The 27,862-nt window shown below is 36.8% G+C and overlaps 1 protein-coding gene across 2 annotated transcripts in view; it reads right to left on the reverse strand.

The window, feature by feature from the left end:
• The window catches only part of LOC126826750 (SRSF protein kinase 3), a 37,106-nt gene extending 11,488 nt beyond the window's left edge, over positions 1-25,618 (reverse strand). Inside the window, exons 1-8 of one of the 2 annotated variants that reach the window (XM_050555826.1) lie at positions 25,551-25,618; positions 25,386-25,461; positions 8,725-8,825; positions 8,006-8,117; positions 7,007-7,094; positions 3,982-4,069; positions 3,020-3,126; positions 1,964-2,126 (exon numbers count right to left, since the gene is read on the reverse strand). In XM_050555826.1, coding sequence (XP_050411783.1) covers positions 1,964-2,126; positions 3,020-3,126; positions 3,982-4,069; positions 7,007-7,094; positions 8,006-8,117; positions 8,725-8,825; positions 25,386-25,461; positions 25,551-25,611 — 796 coding nt within the window. In that variant the 5' untranslated portion in view covers positions 25,612-25,618. Of the gene's footprint in view, positions 1-1,963; positions 2,127-3,019; positions 3,127-3,981; positions 4,070-7,006; positions 7,095-8,005; positions 8,118-8,724; positions 8,826-15,997; positions 16,653-25,385; positions 25,462-25,550 lie in introns of those variants that run through there. The other variant, XM_050555828.2, reaches the window with a different exon arrangement.
• Positions 25,619-27,862: the final 2,244 nt, after the last annotated feature.

Consider the following 27,862-nt stretch of genomic DNA (forward strand, 5'->3'; position numbering starts at 1 on the left):
ATCGTTTCCGTCTTACTGTGAATCGTCATCAGTTGTGTTTGGCGAAATACGCCAGAAGTCTGAACAGCAAGTCAATTTCTAGCGTCTGGTTATTCCAGTCAAAACAGATATTATTTATTGCGCATGCTCTCCAAATAAGAATATGATATCACCGTTTGACAGGACTTGTGGAATATGTCTAGCCTCATTCTTTGAGCACCTTGTTACAAATGGCGCTGAAACGCATTATGGTACACGATTCGTGTACCAATGGTAAAATGTTTATTTTGTCTTAAATATTGGATACTAGCAGGATACCCGGCTTCGCTCGGGGGTCATAACTCCGAAACCCGGAAGTGGTAGACTAACGCCATCTGGCCTATGTTACTCCCCGGTCCGAGCTACCCCATACCCCAAATTTCAGACTCGGGGCAGACCTAGTGTAGCCGACAACCCCGAACAGACCGGCTTCGCTCATGGGGGTCATAACTCCGAAACCGGAAGTGGTAGACTAACGCCACCTGGCCTATGTTACTCCCCGGTCCGAGCTACCCCTATACCCCAAATTTCAGACTCGGGGCAGACCTAGTGTAGCCGCCAACCCGAACAGACAGACTTCGCTCGGGGGTCATAATTCCGAAACCGGAAGTGGTAGACTAACGCCACCTGGCCTATGTTACTCCCCGATCCGAGCTACCCCTATACCCCGAATTTCAGACTCAGGGCAGACCTAGTGTAGCCGCCAACCACGAACAGACAGACTTCGCTCGGGGGTCATAACTCCGAAACCGGAAGACTAACGCCACCTGGCCTATGTTACTCCCCGGTCCGAGCTACCCCTATACCCCAAATTTCAGACTCGGGGCAGACCTAGTGTAGCCGCCAACCCCGAACAGACAAGACAGATAGACAGACAGACAGACAAACGACAGTCACAAATATATATATAGATAGATCAGAAGCCCATCTTTTCCAGGTAAGATCACAATACCAATGCTGATTTAAATTGCAAAAAAAATTGTGTTTTCAATGTCGAAGATTTTGGATGATATTGAGTTAGAGACTTAGCTACTTTAACATGACAAGCCCATAATTAACTATCAAGATCACTATTTAATAATTTATTTATCTAGGCTATAAATTTGTTAAAAGTTCTTTTTTCCAACCCTGGCACAGGGTATTAGGTATTTCAAAAGAAATAAATTTAAAATAAAATTAACTAAATAATTTGGAACAACTTGATATTAAAACAAAATATGCTAAAATAAATTGAGGGTTTTGGATAATATAGTCAGAAGGCCAATGTATTCTCAGACTTAAAGGAGCTAAATCGCTAATATTTGGGACCTACAAATTGACACAAATGGGTAGCAAGGTATATAATAATGTAATATGAATGTAAATAAACTAATTTACATTCAATCGTTTCCGTTTTTACTCTAATTTCAAATCAGTTATGTCTGGCGAAATACGCCAGAAGTCTCAATCGAATGTCAATCTCTAGCGTCTGTTTATTCCAGTCTAGAACGATAGTATTTATTGCGCATGCTCTCCAGATAAGAATATGGGGTCACCGTTTGACATGACTAACCTCGTTCTTCCGAGTAGCTTGTTACAAATTGCGCTGAAGGTTTTGGATGATATCGAGTTAGAGACTTAGCTACTTTAAGTTAAGAATTTACTCAACTTTCAATCACTGTTTATGAGAAATACCTTTGATGCAGAAACACAAAACTTTGCACATAGTTTCTTATTGATGTATTTGATACATTAAAACGACAAAGTTTTATAAGGGGCTATATTTTAGTTAAAAAAAAGGTGAACAATTTTGAGTAAAATCTTATCTTAAGTCTAAGAATGCTTTGTGAACTGGGAGGCCAGATCTGAGTCTGGGTATTTTCAGATTGTTTCTGACATACACTGGGTGCCATTTCGGTCGAACAGGAAAAATATTTTCTAATCAGGGGGAAGTAACTGTACTTACCGGCAGATCCAGATAATTTAGCTCCTGTTTTTTGAGATTCGAAGGCTTCTGCTGCTAAGCGTTTAACATGGGCTTCATCGACACACATTAATATATTTTCTGGTTTTATATCTGTATGAATTATCTTACATTTGACGTGCAGGTAGTGAAGACCTTGTAACACCTGAAAACACAATTCATAATATATCGTTAACCTCCACAAAAATATCGATGGGTTTTAAAGTTGGTCTTTTCTGTACAAACGGGTCTAATGCAAACGCCATGCAGTGTGCTATGATGAGGAGTATTTTGCCCGGGGCAGCAACATTTCCACCTAGTCTTTATCAATTTCCAACATATGTCGGTCAACACCTGAATCGAACATCGATTAACTTCATGATCAGAGAATCAACTTTTGGGACCACCCTGCAAAATTTCAACACTTGCGTCCAACATGTAGAACTGGGTGAGTGGGTAGAACAACAGCGTGAATAATAAATCATGCGTTGAATCATGAATAGAATCATGTCATTATTTACTTACAATGAAATGAAATGAGGTTTAACGTCCTACTGTTCTGCTCCGACAGGGCTAATGAAGGCGGGCCTACGCCATACAGTGTGCTATGAGGGAAATTTTGCCTGGATTCTAACTGTCGGGAGTCCTTTCACATGCACGCCAATGTGTACAAGGGACCTCAATTTCGTCCAATCTGAACGACTATACGTTGTCCTATGCCAGGCCCTCTGTCCTGCCCCACTGACAAAGAGGAAGCACGCCGGAAAATCCAAATGGACTTTCTCAGCCAATTCAGGGATCGAACACGGGACTCCAGGTTAGCGAGCCAACATCTCACTGATTGAGCCACTGTGGCTCCCCTCACATTTGCTTACAATGTTGACGCTGATGAGCAGGTCAGTCGAGATCTATATATCAGTTATTCATTTAGACGCAAGTCTTGAAATTTTTGCTACTGTCCCTTATTTAACACCAGAACCCCAGGTTAGAGAACGAGCACCTTAACCCACTGAGTCACATTCTATATAGGACAAAATGTAAGTAAAATAATCTATTTACCTGTTTTATAATACATTTAACATTTTCAACGGGTATACCTTGATAATTAGATCGAATAATCAGCTTTAATAAATTATTACCCAATACTTCAAACACCATACAAATATCTAAACAATTTGGTTAAAGCTTCAAATAAAATATTCTCAATCTTACAGACAATCAGTGGAATTTTCTTCTCAACCATTCACCACTTGGAAATGAAATGAAATGGGGTTTAACGTCCTACTGCTCTGCGCCGACTGGGCTAATGAAGACGGGCATACACCATACAGTGTGCTATGAGGGAAATTTTGCCCGGGCAGCGGCACTATGGCCTACTCTTATACAGAATTCCAACTGCCAAGGGATCTTTTACGGGCATGCCAATGTAAACACGGGACCTCGATTTTTGTCCCAACCGAACGACTAGACAGCTGTCCTTGCCAGTCCCTCCGTCCTGCACTACTGACAAGGGGAACCCACGTCGGAAAATCCTGATGAACTTTTTCTGCCAATGCAGGGATCAAAAACGCGAACTCCAGGCTAGCCAGCCAGGGTCTTACCCATTGTTTCACCACTTAGATCATAATAAACTTGAAAAAGTTTATTTAGTCTTTGTGTGTATGACAGATGTGAAACGGAGTAGAACAGCATTACACAGCAATATACTATGTTTTAGATATGGCGGTCATTCAGATCTATTCTCGAAGTATGAAGTAGCTGGATCTCTGTGTACAGAATGCACTTGTACCAACCAACCCCCCCCCCCTACAGATGACCTGTGGAATTTCCTTCTGGAAATATTACGTTAATCAATCACTGTTATAGTAATTTGTTTTTATTTAAAAACGATTGTGGTTGAGCCATGGATCTTCACACTATCAACTTGTGTTGATATCTCAACCTTAAAATAGACTTGAATTCTATAAACACTTCTATCGTGTCATTTCACTTGACATGTGGACCAGGGAAAAAAAGGATACGGGTTCCATTCACACCAGATATTTTAAAATCGTCCAATAATTGAACAGTTTTCTCACGATAAGCATCATCTTCATCCGTTTCTCTCACCTATAAAAACAGGTATTATTTAGTAATTCATTTATTGTCTATAATTATATAATACATATAATTCATTCAATTAAACTGTATCCAGTGAAAGGGGTCGGGGTTAGGTGACAGAATCGTTTAACATGTGGGCTTTAGATCATAAGGTCTGTCATTGAGTCAAGTGGTGTGGTTTCGATTCCTTGTTTATACCCCAGAGAGAGAGAGAGAAATGGGGTTTAACGTCCACTCGAACAAACTAGGTCATTTTGGGACTAACACATGCTTCAATTTTATTTCAATAATTCGCATGCGCGTAGTGGTCTTTAGCAGTGGGAGGAAACCGGAGGGCCCGGAGAAAAGCCACGAGGTTGGACAGGCGACCCTACTCCATGTCACGTACAATCGGGGAATTGAAACCCCCCCAGTTGACTCAATGACAGACCGTATGATACAGCGCGCGCGTGCTAACCATTCGGCCATCCAACCCGCCCCGTTTATACCCCAATGTCATTTCACATTTTATATAAGCTTATTGGGGGGTTGGATGACTGAATAGTTAGCATGGGCACGCTGTATCCTAAGATCTGTCATTGAGTCAACTGACGGGGATACGATTCCCCTTTAGACATATGACAAGGAGTAGGGTCGTCTGTCATATTCATGGGTTTTTCCAGGTTCTCCGGTTTCCTCCCACTGCTAAAGACTCCTACGGGCAAGCGATCTATTGTATTTTGTACATGTAATAAAATTGAACAATAAGTTATTCCCAAAATGACCTTGCTTGTGTTGAGTGGATCTCTCTCTCCCTCTGAATTCATCCCCAAAGGGAAATTAATCCTACAAGTCTTATTACTTTTGTACAGCTTGATGTTTGCATGGCTATTACAAGACGTCTTGTTGAGCCATACTAAAGTTGTGGAGCCATACTAAACTAACACTGTCTGTCTACAGTTAGCTCCGCTTGAGAACAGACACTAAGCTAGTTGACCGACATTTTAAGTCCTAAATCAACGATTTTAGTTGAAAACACTTAGAATATTTCAAGAATTTTGAGAAGTATTTAGTCTGCTTTCTTTTAGTAAAATTGAGAAGGTTTAATTAGTCTGTTTGTGTAAGCTTTATACCAGAGGTGAATTGGAGTAGGACCGCATTACAAAACAGTATACTAATATTTGGATATGGCAGCCATTTAGGACAGAGATCTATTCTCGAAGTATGAAGTAGATTGTTCTCTGTGTGCAGAATGTTGTAGAGCTAGTGAATAGTGTACATGAGGTTAGTATGACTAGATGTCTTGTAGAGCTAGTCTAGTATATGAATAGAGTAGATGAGGTTAGTAGGACTGTTTATATTGACATAAACTGAATGTAGATAACATGTTTTAACAGTATTTAAATGTCATACAGTCGTCCAAGAACTGTAACCTTCTATACTAAAACCTCTACACCATCTCTCTACATAGAAGTGATAATTTAAAGGGATAATTGAATATTTTCTAAGAAAGTGAAAACATAATTATTTCTATATTAGATTGTCAAATTACTACTATACAATCATAGGAATCATTCTAGCACTTAAAGATAAATTATGTAAGATTTAGATAAAGAACTAGCCATTCTTGCTATAATAGTTCGAAAGTAGATGATGTAAAATGAATAGGCTATCCCGTGTACAGTATAGTGTTTGTCAGTCTCGTAGTCATTCTGAATAAATTTATTTACTATACATTGCTGTAACTTATATATTTAGCCGTTTCAAGTTACCGATAGTTTTCATGCAACGAAGATTCACTGATTAACCTATTGTTATAATTTACCGGTATCGTTAATTATCTACCGGTGAGTTGTCATCGTATGCTTTATGAAGTTGTTTGTTGTTCACAAAATCATTGTTTCTTTGATTGGTATTAAAAATGCTATTGTCTTATGATACTGATAGATATAAATGGCCTCAATCTAGGTATTGTCATGCTGCGTGTAGTGGGCGAGACAATTGACACAATCGTTTGATTGTCAGTTGTTTGGATAGTATAAAATAAACTAGAATTATTGTTTCTCTTTTTACCGGTAGTCAGGATTTAAGCCGTGAGTAACTGATCATGATAAATTATTTTTACAGTTTTTATTTCATTTGTTTATCATCAATACCTATTCATTTATCACAGCCAATTGCTCGTGAATTTAACAGGATGTAATAGACAGCCATTTGTGTTGTGGGCGGGACTCTAACGACAATATGACTACCGTACAAGTGCCAGAATTACCACTTAAGTTATGAAACAATTCAATTGAAAGTTGTAATTAATATAAAGTCTTATGCAATTCAAAAAATGTATATAGAGTTTAATTTCATAAAGAAATATATATAAAGCTTGATACAGCTAAATATCGGTAATTATTATAACTGTAAACAGTAAAGTTTGGCCCAGTTACTGGAGATCGCAGGTGTATTTGAATCACGTATGGTAACTATGGTATGGCACCTGTTTCACAAGGCGCTGGAGAAGGGTGTGCCTAATCCATGCATTTTTATTTTTTCCTGAAACACCTCTGCCAAACTCGCCCTGCGCCTTATCTACGCATGCGCCTAATACACCGAAAAATACGGTACTTCAATTTGAACACAGGACATCAGTTTTTTTGTCCCATCTGAATGACTAGACACTGTCCTTGCCAGGCCCCTCCATCTTGCACCACTTACAATGGGAACCGCGGTCGATAAATCCTTGGGGAACACTGGTAGTGAACCACTCAAAACAAACTAAATCATTTGGTGGCTAACACATGGTTCAATTTTACGTCAATAATTCACTTGCGTGTAAGGGTCTTTAGCAGTGGGAGAAAACTGAACGACCCCGAGAAAACCCACCTACAAGTTGGGATTCGAAACCCGGTGGAAAACAGAAGGTTTATATTTATAGTGGTCCGACTGGTCCAAGGATATACATAATATACTCACACATCTCAATAATTTAATTTCATCAACAGCTGTTTCGGTATAATGTTGAGCAGACTTGACCACTTTTAATGCTACAAACCGTTTTTCTCTGAAAAAATTCAATCAAAACATAAAATAAAATGGAGTTACAGACGTGTTGAATTAATTGCATATTTTTGAGTATTAAAATTTTGATTTTGCTCATTTTATTCAAATAGCAAAATGTATGCTGGAAGATTTTTAATTAAAGTTTGTTTTTAATTAACATGGAATTATTTTCATTTTGTTATGAATTTAAAACATGAAATTAGAAAGTGTTATTACTGAAATTAATTATAATCTAGTAAAATAAATAAAACAAGTGGTTACTAGGCAAGATACTCTCACATTTTGCAAGAGATGGATAAAGAACAAGCTAAAAAAAAAAGAAGTGATTTTTGTAGATTCAGGGGCCATAATCCATGAAGTTACGATCCGATACATGCCAATATGGAAAGGAACCGAGATCTATGGGAGATAGACCTATATTTCAAGTTTCATAAATATCGGATAAAAATTGTGACCTGTGGAGTGTCTACAAACAAATTGTGGACGGACGGACAGGGGCGACAACAATATATGTCCATATGAAAATGTCGGCGTAGGCGTATAAAAACAACAAATTTTAAGGCTGAAACATTTTCAGTGGAAAACAGATTAAATAGAGAGAGAGAGAGATATGGGGTTTAACGTCCACTCGACACAAACTAGGTTATTTCGGGACTAACACATGGTTTACTTTTATTTCAATAATTCGCTTGCACGTAGGGGTCTTTAGCAGTGGGAGGAAACCGTAGGACATGGATAAAACCAACGAGGTTGGACAGGCGACCCTACTCCTTGTCACGTACAACCGGGGATTTGAAACCACGCCAGTCGACTCAATGACAGACTTTATGATACAGCGCGCGCACGCTAACCATTCAGCCATCCACCCCCCCCACAGATTAAATAGAAAATGATACATGTAAACAGACTTACTGTAAATCCCAACAGAGCCAGACTGTAGAGAAATGACCCCAGCCTAATTTACGTACAACATGGTATCTATTGTGATGAAATAAATCACCGATCTTTACTGGATGATATCCCCCTGTAAAATATAATATATAAATAAATCACTGGATGATATCCCCCTGTAATATATAAATATAATGTATAAAATAAGTAAAATATGATTTACTCCTCTACATGACAAGGAGCTTATATTTCAGGGGAAATGAAAAGCAGAATGTTTTGTGTATACACTGTAATTTCCGAACGTCAAATATCACTCCTCTAAAAAGGCTCTCTCAGTTTGGAAAAGGTGGGAGATTTGATAAATAAGGGAGTTATATGAAGAGCCCATACAGCCAGGACTTTAAGTAACAAACACATTTACACACTGACTTCTGACAATTTGTCAATGATATAAAATTAAATATCTTTGTATTTTTAAAATTTCTGGGGAGTAAATTTCAACTGTGCTGCATGACAAAACCCTTTCCTCGCCTGAGATTCGAGTTTCCGATCTTGAATCAAGCACTTGAAAGTCAGAGACTGGGAGAGCACAGGGGGCTTAAACGTTGTGACACATTTTGACTGGGTTTTTTTTTTTTTCAAAAATGCAACCTTTACATACAGTATTCTGCATGCAGGATTCAATCAAATAACAATTGCTATGGTATATACATGTATATAATCTATTTAAAGTGACAAACCTTTACAATAATCTCGTGGATCTTCTTGTTCATCATCATCAGAACCCAAAATCTCTTCATCTTCTTCTTCTTCATCATAAATTGGGTCTTGACGATCATCTCTATAATAAACAATATAAATAATAAATAACTTTGACCAAATTATACTTAACGAGGAATAACTCCAGATCAGAATTGATGATACACACCAAAATCAAAATACACTTGAAGGAGCTAAATCGCTCTATTTATATTTGAGACCTCGAAATTGAAACAAATGGGTCGCAATGCATATATATAATAATGTAATATGAATGTAAGTGTATATAAACTGATTTACATTTAATCGTTTACGTTTTTACTCTTATTTCAAATCAGTTATGTTTCGTAAAATACGCCAGAAGTCTCAATCGAATGGCCATTTCTAGTGTCTGGTTATTCCAGTCTACACTGATAGCATTACTGTGCATGTTCTCCAGATAAGAATATGGCGTCACCGTTTGACATGCCTTGTGGAATATGTCTAGCCTCGTTCTTCGAGTCCCTTGTTACAAATGGCACTGAAACGCATTATCGTACACTTGGGGTTTAACGTTCACTCGACACAAACTAGGTCATTTTGGGACTAAAATATGGTTCAATTTTATTTCCATAATTCGCTTGCGAGTAGGAGTCTTTGGCAGTGGGAGGAAAGCGGAAGACCCGGAGAAAACCCATGAGGTTGGGCAGACGACCCTACTCCTCGTCACTTACAACCGGGGAATCGAAACGACAGACTTTATGATACAGCGTGCACGTGCTAACCATTCAGCCATCCCCCCACCCACTGTCTTGTCATCATGAAAATAAAAGCAATCAAATTTGAATATTCAAATAACCTTCGACTTCCCTAATTATCCCTCACCACAAGCTGCACGGTGTATGTTTATCTTCGTTAATCTGGTAGGTGTAGGATATTAAACCCCCATTTTATTTTATTATTATACTCACAGCCACATCTGGTTGTGAGTAAATCATCCATAAAGCTGTGAATTCTAGAACCAACTCACAGCTGACTAGTTTCTATAAATAAACTCACCAGACTTCCTTCCAAACAATCAGAAATATTTTCTATGGCAGCCCACAGACTGACAAATGAAGTCTTGAGACAAAAAAATGGAACACTTAAGGAAACGCTCAAGACTTCCAATTATGTTATAGGTTGATTTTGACATTCAGGTTCATATTTTCTGGAATGGGATTAGAGGTCCCATGTGGACGACTCGCCAATATAATTGATGTTTACATGTCTGTAAGAATACATGTAGATTATTGTGTTAGGCGAATCAGAACAGAGCTCAATGGGTATACATGGCAGTTGATCTTATTCCATAATAGAATTGAAACCCGCAACCGAATTGGCAACATATCAAAGATGTACCCACAATGCTTTAGAGAAGTAAAGGTTAACGGGCAGTTCTAGTCATTATTATTATTATAAGACTGTCAACAGGGAGCCACGATGGCTCAGCGAGTAAGATGTTGGCTCGCTAACCTGGAGGTCACATGTCACATGTCACATGTCCAATCCCTACGTTGGCCGAGAAAGTTCATCAGGATTTTCACGCATGGTTCAGCCTTGTCTGTGTTGCAGGACGGGGGGGGGGGGGGGGGGGGGGGCGAATGGTTAGCATGTGCACGCTATATCATAAGGCCTGTCATTGGGTCAACTGGCGTGGTTTCGAATCCCCAGTTGTACGTGACAAGGAATAGGGTTGCCTGTCCAACCTCATGGGTTTTCTTCGGATCCTCTGGATTCCTCCCACTGCTAAAGACCTCTACGCGCAAGCAAATTATTGAAATAAAATTAAACCATGTTAGTCCCATAATCACCTAGTCTGTGTCGAGTGGATGTTAAACCCCATTTCTCCCTCTCTCTCTCTCTGCAGGACAGAGGGACTGGCAATGGACAACGTATAGTCGTTCAGATGGGAGAGAAAAAAATCCTGAGGTGTTGTGTACACATTGGCAAGCCTGTAAAAAAAACCCTTAATACATCTTATTTTCATTTCCCAATCTATGCGTAAAACTTCACGATATTAAACAAGCCAAAGTGCTTTTATTGGAATGATTATTTTTTGTCTAGAACAAACCAAATTTATTATCCAAATATTCAAGTTTTAGTTTTCCAGACAATTTTGTTACTTCCGTATCAGACAATTTATTTTTTTTAGTACACATTGACGTCACAAGTGAATTACGAAACGGTTTTCTTCTATTATTGATTTTCAACTTATTACGTGCATTGATTTAAATATATTCTTGTTGTAGTCAACTAAGTCTTCCCACGCAAGTTTATAAAAAATAATCTTCCCCAAATGGCTCTTCTAGCCAAGTCAATGTTATTATGTTGGCCTACATTACAAGTCTTTGAGCGTCTGTCCTTGAGTCAGGTGTTGTGGTTTGAATCCCTAAGTATGTGACAAACCTCAAATTGCCTATCGAACCTTCAACATTCGCCTTCTCTCAGTCCACTGCTAAAGAGCCCTAGGCTTATAGGTAAGTCAATCATAGAGATTGAAATGATACTTAGTCCCCAAATAAGCTAGTTTGTGTTGAATGATTATTAAAAAATTTTAAACAAAGATTGGATATTAAACGAATGTGAAGGAAATTAGTGCTAAATACACAAATTAAATGATACCCGGGTAACAGTGATAAACAATGGGTGGTATATTCTAGAATATTGTTAGTAACTACCAGAGATATAAACAATGGTTGGTATTTTCTAGAATATTGTTAGTAACTACCAGAGATACATGTATAAACAATGGTTGGTATTTTCTAGAATATTGCTAGTAGCTACCAGAGATTAAACAGTTATAATTTCTAAATTGAAAGATATTTAAAAATCCCTGTACACCAGCCGGACAAAGACAGACTTCATGTAGAAATATGAGTGGTGGTTTATTCATCTTCATGACGTTTCAAGTTAAAACACCCTTTATCAAACACCCTCTCGTTTCGGGTTAAAAGACATTTATCAAAGACCCTCTCGTTTTGGGTTAAAAGACCTTTATTAAATGATTCAGCAGCTACATGGATCTCCCGGCCTGTCAAGCATTGCTTCTGTTTTAAGGAAGTGTTGCCAGCACCCACCCCCCCTCCGACCAACTTATTTCCTAACTTCTAATTTAAAATAACATATATTCCATAATTAGTACGATTATTCTGGCTTGTCTAGATCTAAATGTATTGCCACTTTAAAAATGTCAGCTAGGACTTGTAACCTATTATAAACATATATACTGGTGTGTGAACAACATTAAATACTAAATACATGTAAAGGCTAGTCCATGATCTAAAGTTCAGCTATAAATATAGATAGGAATGTAAACTTTGATAAGAACCATATGATCGTATACAGGTAGTCTTTAACACCTGTAACACATTCCATTCAATCATATTACTCGTATAGAGTGGCAGCAAGAACTATACAAAATATATACAGTAGCATGGACAACTCAACTAAACAGATAATCAGATAAACATATTCATATTACTGTGGCAGCGAGAATTAAAAATATTCATATTATCAGATAAAAATATTGACAATAGATCAGGCATAGAAAACTATTAATTTAATAAAACTTTCTATTCAATTGAATAATATTAAGTTGTATGTAATGGAAGTGAGACGGGAGTCCAAACAAAACAGATCATCGGATAAAAGAATGACAATATATTATGGTGGTCAGAAAACTATTAATTTATTAAATTAAACGTAGTTGCAATATTGCAATCGAACTGATTTTCGGCATCCACTATTTGGCAGCCACTTGAGTTAATGACAGACCTTATGACCTAAAGCTGACAAGAGAGAGAGAGAGAGAGAGAGAGAGAAATTTCAGGACTAACATATGGTTTAATTTGCTCGCACATAGGGGTCTTTAGCAGTGGGAGGAAACCGGAGGACCCGGAGAAAACCCACGAGGTTGGACAGGCGACCCTACTCCTTGTCACCTACAACTGGGGATTCGAAACCACACCAGTTGACTCAATGACAGACTTTATGGTACAGTTGCACATGCTAACCATTCAGCCATCCCCCCCCCCCCCCCCCCGGACACGTTAGACCATTCAGCTACTCAATCCTCCTATTATTATGAAATGAAATAAAATAAAATGGGGTTTACCATCCTACTTTTCTGCTCTATTGTTAACCTCTCAGTTCAGACGAATCAAATAAAATCCAAGACTGTGACAAATTAACTCCTTACTTACTAACAGTACACACTGTATCCTGGGTATTATTTAATCTTGTGTACGCACTAATTTCTTTAAATTCATTCAATATCAAATCTTTATTTAAAAATTCCTAAAAATTGTTTAAAATCACTAAAAATAATCTAATTTGTACTCGTGTCCAGTTTAAAGCTGACCATTCAATTTTGATAATGAGTGTCCAATAAACAAGCGTTTAATTTCTCGATCACTGTTAAAAAATAAACAACTCAATTGATTATTGATGCATAATTAATTTTTGAACAGTGAACGAGAAATTAAACACTTGTAAATTGGACACTCATTACCAAAATTAATCAGTCAGCTTTAAATTGGACACAAGTACAAATTAGAAGGTTTCATGTGATTTAAATGATTTTTATGAATTTTTAAACAAAGATTTGATATTAAAGGAATGTGAAAGAAATTAGTGCTAGATACACAAGATTAAATGATAGTCGGGTTACAGTGACAGATGATGGGTGGAAGAATTCCTATGCAGTGCATGCAAGATCGGATTTCAGTAATGGGTTGAATTGATTATTTGAATAGCATAAAAATAATGACTTAGAATATTCGAGAAGTAAAATAAGCATTTGATGCGACTACAATTAAAATCATACCTGAATGGCATTTAGCTTTTCTCCTCTATGTCACTCACATATATAAATTAATAAAATGGTAGCTGTGTTTGTTATGTATTAGTCATCCTACTCTAGCTCTCAATCTCAACTCAGCTATATTTACGATACATGTTATAAACAGCGTCATCAGTGACATAAAGAAAGAAGATGATTCAATCGACAAAAAAAACAAAACACATCAATTATTCAATACTGATGGTAGGCGGCCATTATTTATCAAGGTACATGTAATCTAATAACTGGATAGAGCAATAAACTATAACACTCATTACATATCAAGGTGCATGTAATCTTTTACAGGCGTTTAGTAACTAGAAAGAGCAATAATCTATAACACATACTTATGGAAGAACAATTATGGATTTATTTAGATGACATTTCAAGCAGGCAAAGTAACAGTAAGTACAGTAACAAATGTGTACGGGCATTACGGCAATTATATATAGACAAGCAGGTCGGTCATGTTATTGTCATGATTTGTTGTTACTGCTTGTGATCAAGGGCCATAAATTTGGCATTAATTATCGGAAATCGTTGAAATTCAATAGGCTTCTTCATCTGCGGATAACAAAAACATTTGTTCAATTTTAGTGTTTTTGTTCGTCGATATAAATGTCCCATCGTCTGCGTTAGGCTTAACGGACGTGTATTAAAAAAATCTAGAACCAAACAATCAATGACAAACTTTTGGCCGACGGACAGTAAAGGCAATATGACTGATGAAGTCTTTAATTTGTGTCTGACAATACCTGCGACAGGTGACCTTATTTGTAGGCTTGGAAATGTATTTCATTTACAATAGCTAATATTCATCTCAACATTATGACTCAGATTTTGTTTTTATGTTACTGTAGAGAGCTAGGGAACCTGAGGGACTCCAGATTTTGTTTTTATGTTACTGTAGAAAGCTAGGGAACCTGAGGGACCCCAGATGTTCGCTACAAGCCTGATCTATTATTCATCTTGACATTTTAAAAGATTAAAATTTCTTTACATGGTGAAAGGTCCTTAAACATTCACCATGCGATTTCAATAATTTAACTCATTTTCTACATATTTATCTGGCGACTAAAACCTCTCCTTCCTTAATTTGGTGATCCGGTGCCAACTTCTTTTCCTGCTGTTTAATTCTCTATGGATGTTTAATTCTCTATGTTTTCACAAATGTTAGCCATCATAACTCAAGCACGTTTATATGAAATGAAATCATAATGGGGTTTAACGTCCTACTGTTCTGTTCCAACTGGGCTAACAAAGAAGGGCATATGCCATATACAGTGTGCTTATGAGGGAAATTTCGCCTGGGCAGCGGCACTATGGCCTACTCTTATATCAAATTCCAACTGTCAAGGGATCTTTTACGTGCACGCCAATGTGTACACAGGACCTCGGTTTTTCGTCCCACGTTTATAGGATAAACATACATTTTTGTCTTGAGCAGGTGTTTTTCAGGGAATCCCGTATTTTACTAGTAAGATTGGGTGTATATATCAAAATATGAAATTACTACCCAATAAATAATTCCGTGGAAATGCATCTTTAATTATTTATTACTTTATAACCAGGAAGTTATTTCAATTTTTACCCGAATCACATTAATAAATATACCTGGAATATATTTATTTCATCCAACAAGCTTCGTAAGTTGGTTAATGCTATAATGGTCTCTAGCTCGTAAATCAGCGTTACGTTCTAGACTAAAGTATAATAATCACGCTATTTGTAGATATATATTACATTTGATTCAAGGATAGACTGTGATATTTATTATAATAATATATCATGGTAAACTCATTTAACATGATAGTTTTAAAGTATTCTCTCTCTAACAGGAAATAAAACACATTAATGGTGTATTAACAATTACGGGAGGTCAGTAATAAAACTGCAAATATCTAATTTACTTGACAACAAAATAAGGACAATATACCATTTCATTTGATGGATAGTTTTAATAGAGAAGACAGAGGGGGGGTTAACATTCAGAACAACACAATCTAGGTCATTAACTAACATGGTTCAATTTTATTTCAATAATTCGCTTGCGCGTAGGAGTCTTTAGCAGTGGGAGGAAACCAGAGGACCCGGAGAAAAACCCACAAGCTTGGACAGGCAACCCTACTCCCTGTCACATACAACCGGGGAATCGAAACCACGCCAGTTGACTCAATGACAGACTTCATGATATGGCGTCACGTGCTAACCATTCGACCATCCAACCCCCCAGAGTTCTAAAAGAACTTCAGTCATTGATGATTCAATCAAAATTCAGATAGCAGCTTCAAATCAGAAAGATAGGAAAACGCACCTTTTCAAATCATCCCTTTATGAATGTCAGAAAATACACATAACTACATGTAATGCATATAATAATATCAAATTCCTACCTGAGCACAACCATTATAATTCTCTAACTGGTGACGACATCAACTGGTATATAAACACATTATCGAATCAAAAATGTCAAAATCACTTTCTTAAATAATCTGAGCTCATTTAATAATCAAAAAGAAAATTTACTACAATCACATCAAACTGGTGACGTCTCAGATCTAAAAACAACCCGAAAGAGATTTCTACAAATATTCCTGCATTTGTTGATAACCAAGAAAAATTATTGTCATTTAACGCCAATCCACAAGATTTCCAAAATCTGCAACTAACTTGGTTTTGTTCTGTCTGTATTTCGTTGCGCAGTTTGCATGTCCTGCCAAACAGAACTAAGCAATACGCTTACACGATTTATTACGACTGACTTAAATCATCATCATCACTCTATTCCATTATCTCACTTGAATATCCCCGGTCAACACCGAGAGAAAACATCCGGACTAGCTGGCGTTATCATGGAGTTAATCTTGTTCCTCAAACCACCTACATCAATCAATAATTCTCCTCAATGGCGATCGCATCTCTCTATCCCTTCCTCAATCAACCCTCAAGTTAGTTTGGTTTATCGGGAAAAACATGCCGAAAGTCTACATCGAGATAAATAGTTGTACGTCATACAAACCCACCATATACACACGCGCGTCTAGAATTCTACAATCAGAATTCATTCATAAATTGACTGTGATGTCACAACGACCGCCAGCCAATCAATAATGGTGTAACATTTGTTTAGTGTGTTGTAGGAAAAGTCTAGAGCATGCACTAGCTTTATACTACATTGTCAATAGTTGAAACATACTTCCACTTAGACAACTGACATTCTAAGTTGCCCATCTTTCTGGCAATCTGCCCATCTTTTTTTCAAAGCTTTTTCAGAAGAATATATTGGAAAAACTTGAGAAAATAAAGACAAGGATACAGCTAATTTTACTGTCTAATTTACAAGAGTCTGGTTTTAAAAGGTTATATTTAATTGGTTTGTTAAATTTAATCTATAAAACTAAATACTATTGTCTGTAGCTTGATGTTGTAAACTGGGGGTATAAACATTTTTCTGTAAATGTTATATCAATTATTAATTAGACATTAATAAAATTAACTTATCCAGACCATAATCAACTCTTGTTAGATGCCCACAAAATTTTTTTTGTGGGGAAAGAGAGAAAGAAAGAGAGGAAACCGGAAGACCCGGAGAAAAATCAACGAGGTTGGAGAGGCAACCCTACTCCTTGTCAACTACAACAGGGGAATCGATACCATGCCATTGAACTCAAACTTTATTTATTATCATACGAACGTTTGTAATGGCGATCGAGGCTAGCCATAGTAGCCTAGTATGGAATTGCTAATATCTTGGTTCAAAGTGAAGCAATTTGACAGAAATCTTCAGCATATTCTGTTTTCGTTATCTATTTTTTTTTTTTTTTAACTATTATAACGAGAACTGTCAACCCTTTATCTATATCTTATATATATTCCCCTTTAATCAAGTTTAACAAAAGAATACGTCTTTAATTAACTGAACATGATCGGTTTGATTTGGGTCAAATCAATCTAACTGGATGGATGTTTGAATTAGCGATGGCTTGATCTTTAATACATGTAAAACCAACATGTTTGTATGTGTGTGTGTGTTCGCCCATCACGCTTCGTTGCCGCGTTTCACCCCCACATTGTGTGGTATCAAATTAACCTCCATCACCGCGTGAATGTTTTAGGAAATCAGATTTGTGTCTCGGGGGAGGTGGGGGGGGGGGGGAGGGACGCTTTCATCGCCGTGCTCCACCCTCCATGAATATGATATCAAATTAACCAACACGATTTCATAAACATGAAGGACTGCTGATGTGATGAAAATATTCACCACGTTTCACACTTATTCAAAAGGATCGACCAACAAAAGTGCATCTCTCTGCTTAGCCTCGGCGTAAAATGCTTTTCATCAAACATAACAGTAAAGATATTTACCTAATTAACATTTCTACCAAGTTTGAACTTTCTACCTTAATTAAAAGCAGAGTTATTATGTTCCGAAAACTGTGACAGATGAACAGACCAATTTTAATAGTCCCCTACTACATGTACCTCCGAAAGGCCTGGGAGAATAATTGTATCTGTACTACCTTATTCTATAGTCCCGATGTAATTATATATATTTTCAATCATCAAATAACACACTATTTATGGAATAACAACAATCTGATATAAATACACATCTATATTTCGTTTCAGTTTTTTATACTTTCGATCGCCTACACCACATGAAGATCTGACCAGTTGTATTGGAGGTCACGTCAGAGGTCATACGAGCGGCTTTTGACCCTACTACTGTACGTCTGACATTGATTAATCAATCAGCGTTAATGTTTCTAGTGGTTTACCCACAGTTCCATGCATCACATGCCAAGAAGTTGCCGTAACAGATGGTTTCATTGGCTAATCCCTCACACAATCCAGAATGCAGGTTATATCAACTCTTCCAGATCCTAGTGTAGTAAAGACAAGTAAAACGAAATTTTGAACTATAAAAAAACGTAACGAAATAGGATCTGTGTTTTAATCAGATTGTTCTACATCTAAATGCCATTCAAAGAATATATTTCCAATCAATAGAAACTTTACTGAACTGACCCTCTATAAATATATTCCATTCTTGAGTAAGGATAGCCAGGACCTTGGTAAAAGTGTGAACTTTTCATCTTCCTCCTGCAAACTCTTTCAATATGTCCCTTTCTCTTGCAAATTCGACACTTCTTAAATTTGTGAAAACATTCATAAGATTCGTGGTTTTTTCCACCACAATGACAACAATTTCCTCTTATCTTTCGATCAAAATCACCAACTCCTTTTAGAGTCATCCATGCAGACATCTTTAACTATCATTTAAACTCCTTTGAAATTTAACTAAACGACTAGTTTCGTCAATTATGCAACTTAATTTTTAAATTTCTCTTCTGTGTGGTGGTCTCGAAAACAAAAACTTTCCGGCTTTGGAGAAACAGACACACGTAAACATGATTTTTATTTATAAAAGAATCCAAATTTTTTCAGAAGTTTTAGCTATACATAAATCCATATCGCCACTTTATATATATAAGTATTATTTTCTGCACGATTTCACAGTTTAATCCAACTTTTCATATAAAGTTACCAAGAAAAAGTTTAAAGGCCTGTTACAGCTAGCTTGAAGAAATATCTTTCATACAATAGATAGTTAAGTCAAGTAGGTGGTATTCTTTGAAAGATTTTAACTCAACTTTCCAAGAAAATCAGTAGTTACAATACATAAATACAACAGTGAGATACATGTACATGTACATCTACTGTAATCCTATTAAAATATGATGTAACAGCTCATCAGAGAGAGAGAGAGAGAGAGAGAGAGGGCGAGCGTTTATACTCCATGTGACACAAACTAGGTCATTTCAGGAATAACATACGGTTCAATTTTATTTCAATAATTTGCTTGCACGTAGGGGTCTTTAGCTTTAGCAGTGGGAGGAAACTGGAGAACATGAAGAAAACCTACAAGGTTGGACACGCGACCCTACTACTTGTCAAGTACAACCGGGGAATCAAAACCATGCCAGCTGACTCAATGACAGATCTTATGATACAACAGGCATCCCCCCTTCAGAAAATGCTCTCGAAAAATTAGACGTGGGAGTGTTTTTATTTTGTTTATTTTATTTTGTCAAAGTATCACTACTGGGCTAAATGACTTCTCATAAACATCCTGTTTCAATCATTACATTGTTGATTGTATGATTATCCAGTATCATTTAATTGTCAATAACATTTATCAGGTTTGTGTACTTGATAATTGAGCCTACTGTACATATTTGTTAGTATCAGAATGACCAAAATATTGTGTTGAGATGAAATGAAATTAAATATGGTTTTACGTCCTACTGTTCTGCTCCAACTGGGCTAATGAAGACGGGCATATGCCATACAGTGTGTGCTATAACAGTATAAGGGAAAATTTTGCCCGGGCAATGGCACTCTGGCCTACTCTTATATTGAATTCCAACTGCCAAGGGATCTTTTACGTGCACACCAATGTATACATGTGTCCTCGGTTTTTTGTCCCATCCGAACGACTAGACAACTGTCTTCATCAGGCCCTCCCCGTCCTGCACCACTGACATGGGGAAAACACATCGGAAAATCGCAATGAACTTTCGAGGTCAATGCAGAGATCGAACATGCGACCTCCAGGCTAGAGAGCCAGCGTCTTACCCACTTAGCATCTTACCCACTTAGCCCCTGTGGCTTCCTTTTTTGAGGAGACACTGAACTCAATTTTTAGTCTGTGAAGCATGTAATGTGACTGATTGATCAAATAACTTACTACTAGTAGTATATCCCTCCCCCAAAGGTTGGAGCGCATGTAAAAGAATCCTTGGCAGTTTAAATTTGATGAAGGCTAGTTGGAAACACTGCTGCATCCAGACAGAATTACCCTTCATGACATCTTCATTAACCCAGTTCGTGCAGAAAAGTAAGATGCTATTCTACTTTTAGTTAAAGATACATTATGGGAGATTAAGATAAAGAGCTGGCAGTTCTCACTATAATAGTTAAAAACTAGATAATGTAAAGGGGATTTGCTGAAAATTTTAGTCAAATTGATCCACACTGATCCAAGGATTTAGCGATTGAATTTTGGGCCCAGCCTCGATCACCATTACTAAGGTTGGTACGATAAAAATCATAGTCTCGATTATCCATTTTTTGATTTAATCAGAAGCAGCAGATCAGGTTCTAATCCAGTAAAAATTGCAGGCTAGCGATGCCATCGAGAGTTGATTATGGTCTGGATAAGTTGATTAATGTCTAATTAATAATTTAGATAACATTTCAGGCCTATAGAAAGATCTGCAATAGGGAGATTTAGCTCTTGCATAATGTATGTTTAATAGAAAGAAATGTGCGTATTAGGATGTCACTCGCTATAGAAATATGTAATAGACAAGCTTCAATCAAATTTCTACATGTTTACAGTAGATCTATTATACTGTGTACCCCTAAATACAAAGAAATCAGGCCAATATTCAACGCAAGTGCAAACAGGATATTACAGGTAGCTTACCTTACAGTACTGTTATAACCTACAGGTGAGAGGTGTTCGTGTTACAGGCGAGAGAATTATCACAGATAAGATGATACTGGGAGGTTTTTAACGATTTTTACGAATTTTTAAACAAAGATTTGATATCAAATGAATGTGAAAGAAATTAGTGATAGATACACAAGATTAAATAATACCTGTCTTACCGTATTATTAGGTACATGTTATCTAAAACAATCTGGAGTGAATTAGAATATTAAAATGAAATATTCTGCTCTGACTGGGCTAATGAAGACAAGCATATGCCATACAGTGTGCTATGAGGGAAATTTTGAAAAGACAGCAGCACTACAGCCTACTCTTATATCGGATTCCAACTACCAAGGACCTTTTGCATGCACATCAATGTGTGCGTGGGATCTTAAATCAAGAAGCATTTCGGTCTAAAATGGTAGGCAAGGATTTCAAAATAGACTCAGAAATGAAATGGGGTTTAACGTCCTACTGTTCTGCTCCTAAACTGGGCTAATGAAGACGGGCATACGCCATACAGTGTGCTATGAGAGAAATTTTGCCAGGGCAGCGGCACTACAGCCAACTCTTAAAACGTATTCCAACTGCCAAGGAATCTTTTACGTACACGTCTATGTGTACACGGGACCTCAGTTTTTCGTACCATCCGAACAACTAACCAGCTGTCCTTGTCAGGTCCTCCGTCCTGCATCACTGACGAGAGGAAAACCACGTGGGAAAATCTGGATGAACTTTCTCTGCCAAAGCAGGGATCGAACAGCGAGCCAGCGTCTTACCCACATGATCAAAAAAAAAAAAAAAAAAAAATAGACTCAGAGAACAGAGGTGCCAGTGGAGGTAGAGGTTGCGCAGTATTTTCATTAACATTAGTGGTGATTTGTTTCGCTGTCAGGATCGTTTCAATAATTTAACTCTACAACATCCCCACAAGGGCAATAACTTAGATAACAATACTGTAAACAGAAATACGTCAAATATAGGCATTTTCACAATGGATCCAAATTGCAACAAATGAAATAATATTATTAGTCTCCAGAGAATCCACAAAGAATTGTGGACAGACGGACAGAGTTGATGACAGCATAAAACAACAGTATCTGGTCGACTGATGAATAGGATGGAACGAAAAAAACAAACAAACAAAAAAAACGTGGTCAAGTGTAAGACAGTGAGAGAAATGGGGTTTAATGTCCACTCGACACAAACTAGGTCATTTTGGGACTAACACATGGTTCAATTTTGTTTCAATAATTCGCTTGCGCATAGAGATCTTTAGCAGTCGGAGGACCGGAGGACCCAGAGAAAACCCACAAAGTTGGACAGGCGACCCTACACCTTGCCATGTGTCAAGTGTGTACGAGCCATTCACAGTTGGTGTTAGATAAAGAGTAGGCAGACATGCTGCTGCCAGGGCAAAATGTCCCTTATTCTTACAGTAGACTGTATGACATCATGAAATGCGACTCTCGTCGTCAGTATTTATTTTCCAGATCATTCCTATTTCTGAGTTCAAGGGGGGTAACTCCAGTTAAGTAGTACTCTGTTTTAAAATTCCACAACTTTTATGTCTGGATAATCTTGTCGGATTATACCAAAGCATGAGTAATTTCCCCGCGGAAAACTTCTACTGTTAAATGTTTTCACTAATTGACAAACCTGTGCCGTGGAAAAACGTCTACCATTAATATTATAACACTGATTTTGACAAGTCTCATGAAAACTTCCACTGTTAAAGATACATTATGTAAGATTTAGATAAAGAGCTGGTCGTTCTATATAATAAGTTCAAAAATAAATATTTTTCAAAATTAATATATTGAAAATTTCATTCAAATTACTTTATTCCGAGCATTGTTATCACTGTTTGATGTTTGGACTTAGATTATTTATTATCGCAGCAACGTTACTTGTTAATCAAAGCTAAGTCCCGTTTCTCCATTTTTATATTAAATCAATAAATGGCGATTGTATTTTAATCTTGTTAACATCTGTGCCATCCGATGTTTTAGAGAGTTGATTATATTATAGGCTTGTCTAAATCTAAATAATAATTTACATCAATGGAAGCCAAAATAAAGACATGCAATAGGAAATGAAATGAAATGAAATGGGGTTTAACGTCCTACTGTTTTGCTCCTATACTGGGCTAATGAAGACAGCCATACGCAATACAGTGTGCTATGAGGGAAATTTTGCCCGGGCAGCGGCACTATCGCCTACTCTTTATATCAAATTCCAACTGCCAGGGGGATCTTTTACATGCATTCCAATATATACACGGGACCTCGGTTTTTCGTGCCATCTGAACGACTAGACAGTTGTCCTTGTCAGGCCCTCCATCCTGCACCACTGACAAGGTGAAACCACGTCGGAAAATCCCGATGAACTTTCTCGGCCAATGTAGGGATCGAACACCCGACCTCCAGGCTAGCGAGCCAGCGTCTTACCCACTTAGCCACCGTGGCTCCCACATAAGATTTAGCTCTTACATAATGCATCTTTAATGTTCTATAATGTAACGGAAATTTTAACAAACCTGTGCCGTGGAAAACATTGATTTGCAACAAGGAATGTGATTGATGCAATTACAGAATTTGACACCTCATTAACAGGGGTATCAAATGTAAGCTTGACAATATGGAAGTTTAATTCTGCTGCAATAGTCTACAGGGAGTGGTACAGATTAACCAAATTGTGACCATCCCCAAACATGAATCCAAATTTATAAATGGTTGAATTTGATGCCACTAAAAGCTGACAATTAAATTAAAGTCTAGTTTTATCTAATTTTTTTTAGCTAATAATTAAAAATAACATGCCACTGCAGCTCTGGTTTCCTGTCACATGATAATAATTAGCTACAATATTGTCGTGGTGATACTGTGTTCACTGCTACAATTGATACAGTCTAAGAGGCTTTGCACAAGTAAATATAGGTTCTCAAAACATATTATTAGTTTGTAATGAAATAAGTAATTCTATCACAAATACTGACGAGTGGACCACTAAAATAGTTACCGAACAGTTTTTCTTTGTAATAAAATGCTTTCTACATTTTCGAAGCGATATTTCTTATGTACAAGACGCCATGACAACACCCAGGTGAAATCTCGCCAAATATCGAGTCGTGTTAACCCCCCGTATCACATGCCTTGTAAGGAAATGTTACTATGCCAGAGTACTTCGAGAGAACATCGGAACTCACTGAGATGTCAATAACAGAAACCATGTGTCTTTGGTCTTTGAAATCGAAACTAAAATTAGACTTTGTCCAAAATGCATAAATGCTGCAACTGTGGCAAATCATTCACAAGTATCCATATATATATGGAAAGTGACGTGGGATCAAGTGAGATGGAGTGCACATTTTTTTTCTGGCAGGGTGGTTAGAAGAGAAATTTTGTGTAGCTCTAGCAGTTGGGTTTAATTATGCAGTAAGGCTTCACATTTATTTCAATGGGAATTGGTTTATTATATAATGTTAAGCTATGTACAGTACAGTTTGGGGTCAGTTTATGTGGAAATAAAGGAAGCTATAGGCCAGTAATTCTTTTGTAGTCATTTGACTAAAAAAAAAACTTGCTCAACAAAGGAACTCCTAAGTCCTTCGAAGATCCACTACTGTGGCTGGAGAGTAACTAAGATGGAAGACATCAGAGTAGTGGAACCATTTCTAGATGCCTAATAGTAATAATATAAAAGAGTCAGGCCAAGTTCTTTAGTTTGTATGGGTCGGGGAACAGTTCCGTTTTGATCTAATAAGCTTATCCACTGTCAAATAACAAAACTGAGTCTTTAAGTTACTTTAACCATTTACCAGGGTATTTTTATGTTGCAAACAGAAGTAGGGGCCTAGTCACAGGCAGTGGATTTCAAATGTAGTAGATCGGATCATAAGATGACTCACTAAACTACTGCTAAGTTCATTAATCTAAACAACTTGTGGCCTATATTAGTTAATAGCATGACAACATTTATGTTTAAATGGTGCATGAACTACTTAACAGTTTACTAGTACTTTAAGTTTACACAGCCGACGTGATAATCATGATCAAACAATGTCAACAAAATCAACCTGGTTAGCAACATTGTCACTTCCTTCATCAGCTCTCACACGACCACAATCGATAGCAAAAAATCAATTCTTACAAATAAAAAAAAAGCTGCAAAAGTAAATTGCTAAATATTTATAATGCAGCGTGGATGCAATAAAAACATCGGTTTTATTTGTTTGTCAGCTGAGAGAATGAAGTCATGAATGAAACAAAATAACTTACGATCTTTTCTTGTCTTCATTTTTAAATCTAGATTTCGGTTTGCCTCGGCGTTTATTCCTCGATTGAAGGATCAAAGCTGAAAGTAGAGAGGAACGTGAAAATGAAAATATCGGTAACTAATGTTATAATATTAATTTACATTCAATAAATTCAAATATATTTTACCTTTTCGTGGAATTTTGTTACTCATGATTAACGGAGATCCGTGTATTGGTCCACTGCGCATGCGTTGAGAAGCTTGGAATTGTGGGTAATGGTGATTGTATTGACCAAAATCTTCCGAATAGTGCGGGAAATTTCAAATTAATCATTATTTAATCGCAATAATCCATGCAATTATAAAGCGTAATGTTATGAAAAAATACGGATCAATATAGATTTCCTTTTCTTTCGTGATACGGTTTTTAATTAAATTATTTAAGCCGCCGGAAAAGACAAAATGTGTGCAATTTCTACCTAATTGTGTTATTTTTTTGCGTAAAATTGGTTATTTTACCTTGAAATGATGTGTCAACGCCCAGAAATAAACCAGACGCATTGTGCTATTAATATTTTAACTTTTACAAACAATAAAAAGCGGACGATACCCCCAGAAAACCGTGTTTATAAAATATAATAATTTCCCGGAAAAATTATCTCATTTTTCATGCCATTACGTCACGGTTAATGACATCATTTTGTATTGACAACAAGCTTAAAACAATTTCAAGCTACGATTCAATATTATTATGATTTTTTCTTTTCCAAATTTTAAAGCTATTTCAGTTTTAAAACATGTATTAAATTTCGCGAGTATTTATTTTGAATTAAAACATTTTCGTTTATTTTTCGATAAGCAATAAATAAGTCTGCATCGGGATCTTTTTTTCTATTTTTAAAGCCCGTTTGTTTTGGATTGTTCTTTTTAAAAATCGTTTTAATGTTTATTTTTCACTAGGCCTATTGCATTAGTTTTCTACATATATAATTCAGAATTTTGGCTTTAACATTTTATAGCCAATAATTTTCTCCTTTAATTTGTACTTCTAGTTCTAAACTAGTGCGATATGGACTGATACCATTCTTGATTGCTCAGTTAAATTTCTAGCGATTAAATCAACAGTGATTAGTATTAATCAGTGTTAATTAAGCGGCTTGATAAACAGCTAATGAGTTTTGTTATAAGCCGCAGGGATGTCACACTCCGGTAGTTAGTAATAAAGAGATTAATGATAAAGGTGTAAGCGTCGATGACAAGAGAACATGTACTAAAGATTGATCGCTTGACAAGATAGAAAGGTTTATCTACTTTGTGTTAAATGTTTAACAAGTTTTGACCAATAACAATAATTGTACAAGCTGAGACGGTGTTTGAACGATTAGATGCAATTATTCAATAGTGTTATTCAATGGTGATAATATTACGATACAGAAATACTTCAAGACAATGCAGGAAGAGGTAGGTTTATAATCTTCAAGTCATTAGTATTTACCGATTGGGCAGCACAGTTTTTATCGGAATTCAATCACTGGTTTTTATCGGAATTCAATCACTGGTTTTATTCTAAAAACATGATAGGAGGATAGTTGTCGAAACATCGCGCTGTTAGAATAAGTCGAGTGATTGATTTCCCATAAATATTGGGTTCTGTTTTTTAAAAAAATGTAGGTTTATTTAAGGGTTTTTCATAGGCTATGTCTGTCCCCACCCCAATTAAGATCTTCTGAATTAAAGTATTGTTTAAATAAAACAAAAATTCTCTTTAAAATAACGCAAACTATCGTGGGTGTGGATTCATATCCTTCCTTAGTACTATGTATGTTTTTCTAACAAAATATAAACATTATAAGTCTATATATTTAGTGCCGATATATTGGATATCAGTGAGGGGGGGGGGGGTTGGATGGCTGAATGGTTAGCGCGCGCTGTATCATAAGGTCTGTCATTGAGTCAACTGGCGTGGTTTCGATTCCCCGGTTGTACATGTACGTGACAATTGAGTAGAATCGCCTGTCCAACCTCGTGGGTTTTCTCCGGTTTCCCCCACCCACTGCTAAAGACACCTACGCGCAACCGGATTATTAAAATAAAACTGTGTTAGTGTCCCGAAATGACCTAGTTTGTGTCGAGTGGACGTTAAAACCCATCCCCCTCCCCCCCCTCTCTCTCTCTCTGGATATCAGTGTGGTAATAACCCACATCAATAGGCTTATAAGATACCTGTTATCGGTTTAGATTTCAAAATGGTAGGCCTATATAATACCACAGATCATACGCTTAGGACAAAATTTAATGATGAATATCTTTTAGGCTCAGTTACTGTAAATATATCAATTTCAGTGTTCTTCACTAACTAGAATACATGTATAGTCAAAAATGACGGACCATCTAAAACATCTTTCTTGTCTTGTCAAGCATGGATCAAGAAATGGAGGGGGGGGGGCATCTTCAAAAGACATATTTCCTGTGCGGTAAGCGCCAGCGGGTCGAATATTTT

The sequence above is a fragment of the Patella vulgata genome, chromosome 7 (genome assembly GCF_932274485.2).
Source record: "Patella vulgata chromosome 7, xgPatVulg1.2, whole genome shotgun sequence".
NCBI lineage: Eukaryota > Metazoa > Mollusca > Gastropoda > Patellidae > Patella > Patella vulgata.